A 12,127-nucleotide genomic window follows, 5' to 3' on the forward strand; every position below is an offset into this window, starting at 1 on the left:
ACCAGTCTGTGTGAATAGTGATTTTACTCAAGTATACGAAAGCTCAACACACCCCATAAATAATCATCTGTGAATTATGTGTATTAAAAAATAAATTTTCCCCGCGGGCTCTTATCTGGCAACCTCGCTGCTGCAGTCTGGCCCGAGCGGTTGCGAAAAGCGTTTCGTCCAATGGTTCGCCTCATAGGATGAGTTGACAGCTGACGTAAAGCGTCACATAAAAGCCACCGCCCACCACGTAAATTTTGTCCCACATCGTGCGCTGCTCCTGTGATAGCTGCGTTTATCGTTTACCCTGCAGATTAACGTAGGACCAGGAGACTTTTAAGTCAAAACGTTTGCATTTATTCAACGCATCTCCTGCACACCGGTGAAACATGAGTTACCACAAACCCGACGAGAAAACTCTTCAGGGCCTGAAAGACATCGCTAACAAGCTCAGGATCCTTTCCATCAAACAGACATGCGCCTCAAACTCCGGGTAAAACCTTATGCATTCATTCAAATCTATTTTCAACACATTTTCAGGTTGTTAAATACAATTGCAATCATGCATTAATCTTTTTGGTTGTGCAAATGTAACTTTTCATTCTTGTATTCCGTAAAGTTGGACGGGGGGCAGGGCACGCTGTGGTGATTTGCGATAATCAGATCAAATTTGGCTTAGGTATGGGGAACTGGTGCTGTTTCTGGGAAATGATAGTTTATCGACTTAAATTATTTGTTATAACGTTAAATGAACCAGCCAAAGCTTGTGCTTAAGTAGCACGAGTTGCGGTGCAGTTGAATGCACGTTTCTCCTTGGCTAACAGGTTGTCACGTGGAGGCGTGCGTATCTCGTGGAGTCTGTTGTACCTTGGGTTAAAACGTTGGCCTGCATGAAGCGATGGTCTGATCAAAATCAAATGCGCCTTTAATGAAGTTTCCATGGGCTTCAACAAAAGCTTTTAGGAAAGGGAAACTTTGCTTCACGATTGCTCAATATCGGTTTGTCAGTTCGCTGTTGCGAGACCGTCCAATGCGTTGCCACAGACGCTCGTTTCCCGACGTGCAATGAAATCAAAGTTGCCATTTTTAACCTGCGAAAGATGTTAAGTTGAGATCTTATTGAAGTTAATGCCCCAGAGGTACTTTGGCAACAACTACATCCATCAAACATGTTGGTTTTATATCGTATAATATGAGGAGGGCAGTCATATAGACCTGTAAAAATTGTTCATAGGTCACCAATTGTGTTTGCCTTTGGCCTTAATGGATTTGTGTACTGTAACAGACATCATGCCAATTTTTTTTAATTATTACTTACTTTTGTTTAGGGTTGAATTTGTTGCAGTAATCCTCACACACCCTTTCACAAAGGTTATTTTGCAATCTTCCATTCATTGAGAGTATTATAGGAATTTCCCTGAGCTTTGAAAACTTTTACCTGATATAATTTATTATGCGTTTATGACACTTCCTGATTTTCTGTTCCGTGTTATTTCTGAGATTTAAGATGATGCATACAAGGAAAGTTGCCAATATAAATGTTACTTCCTTAAAACATCTACAAGGAAGTATTGATTTTCACTCGACCTTTGGGATTCCTTTGCAGCCGTAGTCTAAATTGTGCAACTGCGCATTCAAGAAGTTTTTTTAAATCCCTTTTTCTATTTTATTTTTCAGCCTGTTTGAATCTCACTATAGGACAGATGGAATTTCTTGGTGGTTTGTTCATTTGAAAACAAAGAGTGTATTGAATAACACAATACCGCATGTATTTTAAGTGAATTCATAGCTGCTTTTTTTGTGCCCACTGACTTCTAGTAATTGCATGGATATCTTGGCACTGCAATACTTCGTAAACAGAACTAACAGTTCTACAATGTTTGAAGTTTGAAGAATAAACGTTTGTGCTGTGTTTTGTACCTCTGCAAGTTTGAACATGATGTGTTTATAACCAGTCCCTTGATTTTTATTTGGCTTAAAAATGTTTTGAGAATGTAAGCCCTCTTAACCTTTTACCTCATCAAATAAGCTAAAATGTGGATGTATTGCACAGTGGTCCCCATATTTGATCCATTAAAGCAATAGCCCTACTTATGGTACGGATCAATTGTTTTGTGTAGACACAACTGTCTGGGTTAGCAGTAGCTTGTTTGATGGTCATTGGTTCTTGATTCTGATAAGGTATATTACTACACCTCAAACTCCAGTGATGACAGTAGCAACTTCTGCCCTTTAGTACCATTTGGAATCAGCGTTCTACATTTTAAAGTGAAAGATAAGCCGCATGTTTGAGTGGTCTTCAACTCATCCAGCATGTTTAAACCTGATAGTTAATGGTTGATGAATTGATCTGTGATGCTGGTGTGTACTCGCAGACATCCCACCTCATGCTGCAGCGCTGCGGAGCTCATGTCTGTGCTGTTCTTCCACACCATGCGCTACAAAGCCAAAGACCCACGTAACCCCTGCAATGACCGATTCATTTTGTCTAAGGTGGGCTGTTGTACATTGTGCATTAATATTTTCTTCTGTCTGACCTTCCACCCCCTATGTATCCCTATATTAACTGTATTACACCTTTCATTTGACTGTTTTAGGGCCATGCTGCGCCCATTCTGTACGCTGCCTGGGCTGAGGCTGGGTATATCAAAGAGTCCGATCTGTTAAATCTGCGCAAGATCGACTCTGACCTGGAGGGTCACCCCACTCCTGTAAGTAACGCCACTTTGTGACCTCGCATAAAGTCAAATAAGACAAATGACTCAATGTTATGAGCTGCTTTAGCAAACTGCAACATTTATTTCAGAAACTGGCTTTTGTGGATGTGGCAACAGGGTCTCTTGGTCAAGGTCTTGGGGCTTCTTGCGGCATGGCTTACACAGGAAAATACTTAGACAAGTCCAGGTATACTAACTCATAAATAATGCATCTTTATTTTATTTTCTCCTCTAATTATTTGATTGAACTAAAGTGCCGTACATAAGCCCACTTCACTGCGTATTAACGGTAAAAAAAGATCCAGGTATGGCTCCTGTTATCTACCCTCTGTACACATTCAAAGATGCCTGTCATTTATTCTAATGTAGCACACGTAGAGCTCTGCGTCTGCTGCACATTTGATGATGATGTAACTGAATGCGTCTTCATCTATGGTTCATTAGCTACCGTGTGTACTGTATGCTGGGAGATGGCGAGTGCTCAGAAGGGTCGGTGTGGGAGGCCATGGCGTTTGCCTCCTATTACAAGCTTGACAATCTGGTGGCCATTCTTGATGTGAACCGGCTGGGCCAGAGTGAGCCAGCCCCACTGCAGCATAACATGAACACCTATAAGGAGCGTTGTGAGGCGTTTGGGTATGTAGATCTGATCTTGATTTTTACGCTGTTGCTATGTTTAAAATATCCTAATGGTATACAGCTGTTTGCATATTGTGAATTTTGTACCTGGAATACATAACCAGGACACATATTCCACTCAGCGAGCGCACTGTATCCCATAATGCAGTGCATCTTTAAGTTACCAGATAATAAATGTAAAGGAAGGAAAATAAGCATTTGCAGCATGTTTGTGTAAATATCTTAACTTCATTGAAAAAATTAATAACATCCTAAATTAAACCATGTTAATATTCATATGACAACTTGCATCCTTGTTACACACAGGTTACTGCTTTATATTCGATTCAGAACATCTCCTTCTTCGATCTCTTTTATGAAGTGTCTAATAACAGTAACTATTATTTTTGGTTGTTTATACAGTTTCAACACCTATGTGGTGGATGGCCATGATGTGGAGGAGCTGTGCAAGGCTCTGTGGCTGGCAGAGCAATTCAAAGGGAAGCCCACCGCCATCGTAGCTAAAACATTTAAGGGCAGAGGTCTTAAAGGTATGTCACTATAGAGCAACGGAATTGAGTTTCCATACTTGCGGCATTATTCTTGTTTAAAAAAGTTGTTTTTTGCTGATCTGTGCCTCTGTAAACAGGCATTGAAGATCAAGATAACTGGCATGGAAAGCCTATGCCTAAAGATCGTGCTGAAGAGCTTATTAAGGACCTCAAGAGCCAGATCCAGTCTCCCAATAAGCACATCCATCCTCAGGCACCCACTGAGGATGCTGCTGCGGTTGACGGCACCCCCGTCCACCTGCTCAAAGCTCCAGAATACAAGATTGGGGACAAGGTGATGAACCGGCAAATCATTCTCACATTAATCCGCCTCAATGGATTAAGGCCTCAATTGTTATAGGGATCTTTGACTGTTAAATAGTTCAGTATTTTTCATAAAACAGTATTAGGACGCATTGTGTACTCAGAAACAGATTTCACATCAGTAATATTTTGTTTGCCCATTCAGATCTCTACCAGGAAGGCGTACGGTGTTGCTCTGAAGAAAATGGGTGACGCAAGCACTCGTGTGGTGGCCCTGGATGGTGACACCAAGAACTCGACCTTCGCTGATATCTTCAAAAAGGCTCATCCTGATCGTTTCATTGAGTGCTTCATTGCGGAACAAAACATGGTGTGTAACTGGATGCAGGGTGGCCGCGGGTCCTTAAAGTCTTATACTAGGAAAACTTTATTTAAGACGTTAGAAGGCCATTAAAAGTCTTACAAATATTTAAATTCAGAGACTACCTATGGGAGGAAAATGCGTTTCCTAACGGCTTTGATCCAATGCGACATTCAAACTAGACGAACATTCAATTTGACTAAATAATTAGTAAATATAATCTAACCTCTTGTTGGTTTATAAAGAGCACTTACACATGTGTACTGTGAAATATAGCAACGGAAAAAATGTAGAGATCACACTAGTTTTGCCTTTAATTAGCATTTCAACATGTATTGCAAGCATTCTAGTCCATCTTGTATCTTGAATTTCACCAGAAACAAAGCTCAGGAGTGACATACAGTAAAGTGTTTAATGAATGAAAGATGTGATTTAAAAATCAGGCTTATTCTATCATATGTGACCCAGTCTGTGAAAACCCATCTAAACTTTTTTTTTTGTGTGTGATTTGGTGTTTTCTACATAAGATCATTGTACGCAAGGTAAAGAACATATACGAATATAACCTTAATATTGACCGAGTAAGGCCATGTCAAAGATTGAAATGATGAAATTAATGCTTGAAGTCAAATTTGATGCTTATCTTCTTATTAGATTCATAGACTTTAGCCTGCATTCTAAAACATCTTTAAAAGTAGGGCACAGTTTAGAGTGTTAATATGAAGGATCTTTCTGTTTTTCATTTTTACAGTTGGACCTATATTTTACATTTTGCACTGCATTAAATTGCGTTTAAGCATTAAGGTAAATGTCTGTAAAATAAAGGAAATTTTCACAGGTAATTTTCAGCCAGTACTTTTTCTCAGATTGGGTCACATATATTTATTTTTACAAACATGTTAATGCGTCTAAAAATACATCCAGGTGTTCTAAAAAAAGTTTTCCCTTTTAATTTTGTGCAAATATAAAGCAATATTTTTATTTTGAATTGGAGTGAAATTCTGTCAGTAGTAATTTCAGTGGTCTCTAAATTTCAGAGGATGTGTATATAAAATATATATGTATTCGAATGTGTATGTCCATCGCAGGTTTGGTCTTAAATTTCATATGGTAGCATTAAAATGGTTTTAAATTGAATTTGCTCATATCTGTAGACACCCTTTGGATGGTTTTCTCATTTATGCTGAAAGACAGCAATGTTTCTGTCGAGGTGACAAGACAAATAATAAATTCAAACTGTGTGCAGATTTGTACATGGTCACATTTAAGTTTAAGATGACGGGAGATGATGTTGAATTCTCTGTTTATACAAAAGGATCTGGTGCATTATTTGTAATCTGCTCAGAATTTAATCTGTCACTATTCATTTTCTGTCTCCCTCTTTCTCAAGCATTTGCACAATATGCATTACAAATAGACTTTAAAAACCTGCAATATTCAATGCATGCGTATCTATCCGTTTATGGTTAGTACAGTTAGAGACGAGGATCTAGAATGAAGTATTTCCAAGTAAGGCCTTGTTTTTACATTAATTGTTTTATGCAGGTAAGTGTGGCCATCGGTTGTGCCACCCGCGACCGCACCATTCCATTCGCCAGCACTTTTTCTGCCTTCTTTGCTCGTGCATATGACCACATCCGCATGGCAGCCATCTCTCAATCCAACGTCAATTTGGTCGGCTCGCACTGTGGCGTCTCCATCGGTAAGACATTGTGACGTGAGGTACAGGAATTCTGAATTTTTTTTTTCAGACTTTCAAACGACTTGTCATCTCTTATTGTTCCATGGAAAAATTGTGTGTTACGGTTATCATCTTTTTATTTCCAGGTGAAGATGGCCCCTCCCAGATGGCACTGGAGGATCTCGCAATGTTCCGCGCTATCCCAACATGCACGGTGTTTTATCCTAGTGATGGCGTATCCACTGAGAGAGCTGTGGAGCTTGCAGCCAATACAAAGGTGAGGTGCATTTGACCTTTATACTAGTAATTTAACTCTTACTGCAGCTTAAATTATTTATAGTATTAACCCAATATCTTTAACCAGCTATTGATCACACTGTTGTTGTCGAGACTGGTATATTGTGACACCCCTACTTTCAATTATTACTCTATCATTTGTTTCTTGTTTGTATTAATGCTGGTATCTGTTTTCAGGGTATCTGTTTCATCCGCACCAGCCGCCCTGACACTGCTGTTATCTACGATCCTAAAGAGAAATTTGAAGTTGGCAGAGCCAAGGTGAGAACAAAAGCAGTCCACAATACGTCTCTTACGAAATGACCCAAAACCTACTGTAGGGAAATAAGACTGTATTCAAATGTAACATAACTAAACGCATTGTATCCTTTAATGCAGTGAAGTTATTGCCCCCCCCTGTTGGTCAGCTGTAGAATTCAAATTTTGATAACAATTTCCTGTCTGTCCTGTAGGTGGTGCGCAAGTCTGACGATGATAAGGTGACTGTTATTGGAGCTGGAGTTACTCTGCATGAGGCACTTGCAGCACATGAACAATTGGCCAAAGAAGGTTTGTGAACCCCTACTGGTCATAATAGTGCATTACATCACATTTTGCTATTCTTAAACGGGTCCCTTTTTATAGATTTTATTTTTAAGGCATAAAGCTTGTGTCTTTAAGTGGTCACATTTGATCTGTGTTTTAGGTGTGAACATTCGGGTTATTGACCCATTTACTATCAAGCCACTGGATGCTGAAACAATTGTGGCAAGTGCTCGTGCTACAGGAGGAAGGGTGATCACTGTAGAGGACCACTACAAAGAGGGTGGGCTCAAGTTCTTTTTTTTATCTCAAATATAATTAAGATACCAAACTACTGTCGATATTTTCCCTTTTACATACCCATTATTTTCCCCTGTGCTTGAGGTTATTTACAGTAGTTACTTCGTATTCTCATGGTAGGTGGTCTGGGCGAGGCAGTCCTGGCTGCAGTTGGTGAAGAGCCCAGCATAGTGGTGCAGAGACTGGCTGTGAGCCACGTGCCCCGGAGCGGCCAACCACAGGAGCTTCTGGACATGTTTGGCATCAGTGCCAAATCTATCGTTGCTGCCGTCAAGCGCACGTTTGCTAACTAAACCCCCCCATCATTAAACAACCCTGAACTACACCCTCCTCCTAACCCAGTACTTTGAAACCAAGCTTACAACATCAGTGTCATTCCAGCTTTTTCACAGCAAACATGAAAGGATGGAGTAACCATCTTTAGTGTGTGGTTTTCTCACTTTTGTATTGTAGCGTGAAAGGCCCCATAGATTTGCTTTTCATTTTTGAACCAGTTTAGCCTGCTGTAAAAGCTTAACATGCTTTTAAATGTTGAATTTCAGGTTGGTCTTTTTCAACACCGTAAGACATTTAACGGATTTAAGCGTTTCATCACCTTCCTTTAGCTTTTGACTCTGTTTGTTTATAACTCACAAGTAAATATGTGGAAGATGATGCTTTCAGGTAGAAAAAAAATATGAATTTGTTGGTGAGTGTGCGCGCGTGTGATACAGAATAACCCAAGTGATTTGACTTGAGTAACTTGATGATGTGTCATATTGCAGAAAGGGTCTCTGTTAATACTGTAAGCTTAGTTTGCACTGGATTTGATGTAAGGTGTTAATAAAAGAAACTTCATTTCATTCAAAAGCCTGTATTAGCTTTTGGCTTGGCATATGTATTAAAGTGATAGTTTGCCCAAAAAGGACAATTTTGTCATTTACTCTGTCATTAATTTAAACCTTTATCAATTTCTTTGGTCTGCTGTACACACAAGATATTTGAAATAATGCTAGTAACCAAACTATTCTGGGGTACTATTAACTACCATACTAAGTAAAAAATACTGTACACATTGCAATGTTCTCTTTAACTCAAAATAATTTATTTTAAAGACTAAAGCAAACAGTTCTTGTACCAATACATTTATATTGTCATTTAGCAATCGCTTTTATCCAAGGCGACTTACAGATGAGGGAAAACAGAAGTTGCCGTACTTTCCCCACTTTGTGGTCAAAGGTGCCCCAGATCAGTTTAGTTACAATCATTCTTCCAAATATCTTCGTGTTTAGCAGATCAAAATGAATTACACAGGTTTTTGAATTTGAGGGTAAATGACCACAGAATTTTCGTTTTTCAAGGTCACTAAATAGACCTACTGTGAATAAAAATTACTACAGAAAATGTTTTTATTGTGCACAAATAATATTGTTGTTCTTGAAAGTAGGTTATGACACCATTTACAGCATAACAAACACATTTTAGAACATGAACTGATCACAAAATCCGAAGGTCCGTGTGGCGGCCGTTTAGTGACGTCACAGATTTGGGTCTGGGAATACATCGTAGGTTTTTCTTGCGGCCTGTTAAAACGGATTTTACTCCACACCCTTCATGAATTCCAAGAACTCTGTGTGTATAAAGTAATAACTTATGCGTTATATATTGAGGATCTGGTCAGTTTTCAGGTAATTGTTAAAAAAACGTTGCAAATTTACCGTCGTAATCGATCTTTCCGTCGTTGTTTTTATCTCCGTCCTTCATGAGTTCCTCGATGTCGTCCTCGGTAATGGCCTCGCCTGTTGACTCCAGCATGTTCTTCAGCTCGTCTAAATCAATGTAGCCATCTCCATTCCTTACAGAGATATTCATAAAACATGTCTTTAGAAATTAAACCCCGTATGACGGATAATGTGACATCCGTTGATATTATTATTAGGGTTCGTACTTATCAAACATGCGGAAGACTTCCGCTAACTCTTCTTCTGATTTCCCTTTGCTCTCCTCTTTCATACAGCGCACCATCATCACCAAGAACTCATCAAAGTCCACAGTCCCGCTTCCTACCAACACACAACTCGTATTTAAGACTGACACGTGACTATAAATGGTAACTTTCTTAAGATATTATTTCTTAATAAATCACTTTATTGTGTCTTGTTCATCATACCATCCTCATCTACTTCATCCACCATTTCCTGCAACTCTTCTTGGGTGGGGTTCTGGCCCAACATCCTCATGACCTTCCCCAGCTCTTTAGTGCTGATGCAGCCATCCTCAGCATCCTGCACGAAGATGTCAAACGCGGCGCGGAACTCTGCCAAATGCAGTTAGAAGATTGCAGCGTGTCAGCCAAATGTCACAAGTCAACAGCAGCGTTTCGAAAAGAGCTGCTGGGCTAATCTTGTATTGTGTCACAAGACTACTACAGCTGTACAGTTAAAACTAACAGACCAGTTACGGAAACTTACCATTTTTCTGTTCTTCCGTTAAATTCTCTACCTGTTAGGTGGAAGAGAGAAAAAAATAGTTGATATAGTTGACTGTGAAAACACAATATTCCAGAAGTTTATACATCTATTCTGTCCTGTTACTTTAACCTGAGTCTCGTAAAGGATCTCTCAACTCCCCACCCCTTAACATTTAAAAATAGAATAAAAGAACTAACTTTAAAGGTGAGTACTGTGCTGTTACGCAATACGCCCTTAATGGGCACCAAATGCCCTCTGTTCCATTTATTGATTTAACCTTGAGTGCCACTACTGCAACTTTAGTCCATACATTATTAGTTATAATGCAGAAATAAATAATAAGCGTAGTTTAATCTTACTTTCTGTATTATCTATCATATAGACAATGCTACATAATTTAGAACATACATTATGCCCCTGTTCAATAGTAAACAAAACATTATTCATTTATCATTTCTAACTTTTTCTAACTTCTGTGACTCTACTTACAGTGACAGTCGTACTTCAAGAACCTCGACCGAATGCACAAATCGTAAAAAATGACAAACTGCCGTTGCGTTCCCAACTTACCGCTGCTTTATATACATCATCCATGGCTGTCCTGGTTTTCTTTCAAAATTCCCTGTACACGTCTCACCGGTAATCCAGCACTAAAGTCTTATCACCCTGTGCTCTTCTTACCACGGCAGACACAGGACGAAGAGTTCCGGGGCCACCTGTCTTGGCCTTTAAGGCTGGAATGGATGGCTCAGAAAAGACAAAGCCTTTTGTCACTCCCCTTTTCCATCTGAGAGAGAAAGGAGGGATGGGGATAGGATTGAGAGTGGGCTTTAGGATGGTATGGACTATAAATAGGGGAGGAATGTCAGAGACAACAGGCAGGAGGACTCGAGTTATGACAATAAGTCCTTGGCACTGGTGTCCCTGGCAGCCTGAGTGACAGCCTCATATCAAAGCCTAAACTTATCTGCCGGTCACCTGCATTTGCCAATCATGTTGAACGGCTTCGTGGCTCCATTCTTGTGGTGGGCACTGGCCGTACTTTTATTGGTTTGTGTGGTTATTGGAATCCACGATGGTATTGTTAACGTTATTAGTAAAAAAATTGGGTTTGATTCACCTTCTTACAGTCATTCTTGACTCGCTTGCGCTAATTTACCTATTCTGTTAAAATGTGTGTTCATTCAGGTTGCAGGTTGTATTAGAATTGTATGTAATATTTACATATATAATATCTACAGTATATCAGACATACTATTAGTGTCACATTAGGGCAGTATCTCAAAGCAAAAAGTCTGATGCATGACATCACAACGACAAGCTTAGCTATTCTAGATCCCTCTGGCCTAAAAAAAGAACCTTCCCTTACAAGTAGTATCAGAGTTGGACATGGCAAACATTGAGCAAGGGTTCATAGTTTCCATGTTAAGATGAAGCTTCTTCCTGGCTTTCCTTGGGAAGTCTAGCCGATAATAAAATGTTACTTATTTCTATTTGCAATAGCATGTTCTCGCCAGCTCTGTACAGCAGCAGGCATCAACTTCAACAACCTCATTTTAAAAACACGTAACAGCTGAGACACTAAACAGACCGGGTGTAGGACAGTGAGAATGAAGTGTCAGTGGAGCAGACTGACACCAGTGACTCACTACAGACAGATATTTGGATATGGAGCAGGAATCTGGCAAAGTGGTTTTGCCAGATAGCATTAAATTACAGCTATTGTCTTGTTCTGTTTGTTTGGAGAGTAAAACAGGGTCATCCCTTTAAAGAGCTACTTGGTGAAGAAATTGTAAGAAATTTTAAACAGTCTGGTCTACTCACCCTCAGGTCATTCCAAACCTGTATGACTTTATTTCTTCTGCAGATCGCAAAGAAAATATTTTGAAAAACGTTGGTAACCCATCAACATTAGCCCCTTTTGACCTCCATTATAGAGACACAAAACCACTGAGACATTTCTCAGAATATCTTATGTTTTCCACATAAGAAAGAGTCAAACGGGTTTTAAAAAAATATTTTTGGGTGAACTATCCCTTTAAGGTACACGTCAAAGAATATGCTCCATATGTCAACATATTTTGTAGCTTATGCCGACTGAGTAAATTTGAACAGGCTCGCTCTGCAGTGATACTGTGTGGTGTTAATGTAAATGCAAACAACCTCTGCGTATACAATGTGACCCCGAGAGCTCTTCTGTTTGTATGTGTGTGAGACCGTGGCCCAACCTCAGGCTTTTTTTAAACACTCTGTCTTACTCTCCCACAGCCAACATGTCTGATTTCTCACTAATAAATGAAGTGAGGAGATCTTGGGCACTGAAAGAGTGGCTCTAAAAGGTCTTTGGACACTTGAACTACAGACAGATAGCAAAACTA

At 39.6% G+C, this 12,127-nt stretch overlaps 2 protein-coding genes across 2 annotated transcripts; one reads left to right on the forward strand and one right to left on the reverse strand.

The window, feature by feature from the left end:
• Window positions 1-223: 223 nt before the first annotated feature.
• Window positions 224-8,151, forward strand: tktb (transketolase b). The gene is made up of 14 exons (XM_056732448.1): window positions 224-481; window positions 2,364-2,481; window positions 2,586-2,699; window positions 2,795-2,892; window positions 3,150-3,341; window positions 3,747-3,874; window positions 3,973-4,169; window positions 4,344-4,508; window positions 6,045-6,201; window positions 6,327-6,457; window positions 6,655-6,738; window positions 6,930-7,026; window positions 7,163-7,282; window positions 7,420-8,151. The coding sequence occupies exons 1-14, from the start codon at window positions 378-380 to the stop codon at window positions 7,590-7,592; spliced, it is 1,878 nt and encodes a 625-aa protein (XP_056588426.1). The 5' UTR covers window positions 224-377; the 3' UTR covers window positions 7,593-8,151.
• A 210-nt stretch (window positions 8,152-8,361) lies between these two features.
• On the reverse strand, window positions 8,362-10,523 carry tnnc1b (troponin C type 1b (slow)). The gene is made up of 6 exons (XM_056732454.1): window positions 10,320-10,523; window positions 9,750-9,780; window positions 9,449-9,595; window positions 9,227-9,341; window positions 8,997-9,133; window positions 8,362-8,908 (listed from the first exon to the last, which is right to left on the reverse strand). Exons 1-6 carry the CDS (start codon window positions 10,341-10,343, stop codon window positions 8,877-8,879), a joined length of 486 nt encoding a protein of 161 aa, XP_056588432.1. The 5' UTR covers window positions 10,344-10,523; the 3' UTR covers window positions 8,362-8,876.
• Between the last annotated feature and the right edge of the window lie 1,604 nt (window positions 10,524-12,127).

Source organism: Triplophysa dalaica, chromosome 20 (genome assembly GCF_015846415.1).
Source record: "Triplophysa dalaica isolate WHDGS20190420 chromosome 20, ASM1584641v1, whole genome shotgun sequence".
NCBI classification, from domain to species: Eukaryota; Metazoa; Chordata; class Actinopteri; order Cypriniformes; family Nemacheilidae; genus Triplophysa; species Triplophysa dalaica.

Bases quoted from the DNA above. Each gene is read 5' to 3' on its own strand.
- tnnc1b (XM_056732454.1), bottom strand. From the start codon at position 10,343: ATGGATGATGTATATAAAGCAGCG. The intron at 9,596-9,749 runs GTAAGTTTCCGT...TGCATTTGGCAG, and splicing joins AACGGAAGAACAGAAAAATG to AGTTCCGCGCCGCGTTTGAC. The intron at 9,342-9,448 runs GTATGATGAACA...GTGTGTTGGTAG, and splicing joins GGATGAAGTAGATGAGGATG to GAAGCGGGACTGTGGACTTT.
- tktb (XM_056732448.1), top strand. From the start codon at position 378: ATGAGTTACCACAAACCCGACGAGAAAACTCTTCAGGGCCTGAAAGAC. The intron at 2,700-2,794 runs GTAAGTAACGCC...CATTTATTTCAG, and splicing joins TGGAGGGTCACCCCACTCCT to AAACTGGCTTTTGTGGATGT. The intron at 3,875-3,972 runs GTATGTCACTAT...CTCTGTAAACAG, and splicing joins TAAGGGCAGAGGTCTTAAAG to GCATTGAAGATCAAGATAAC.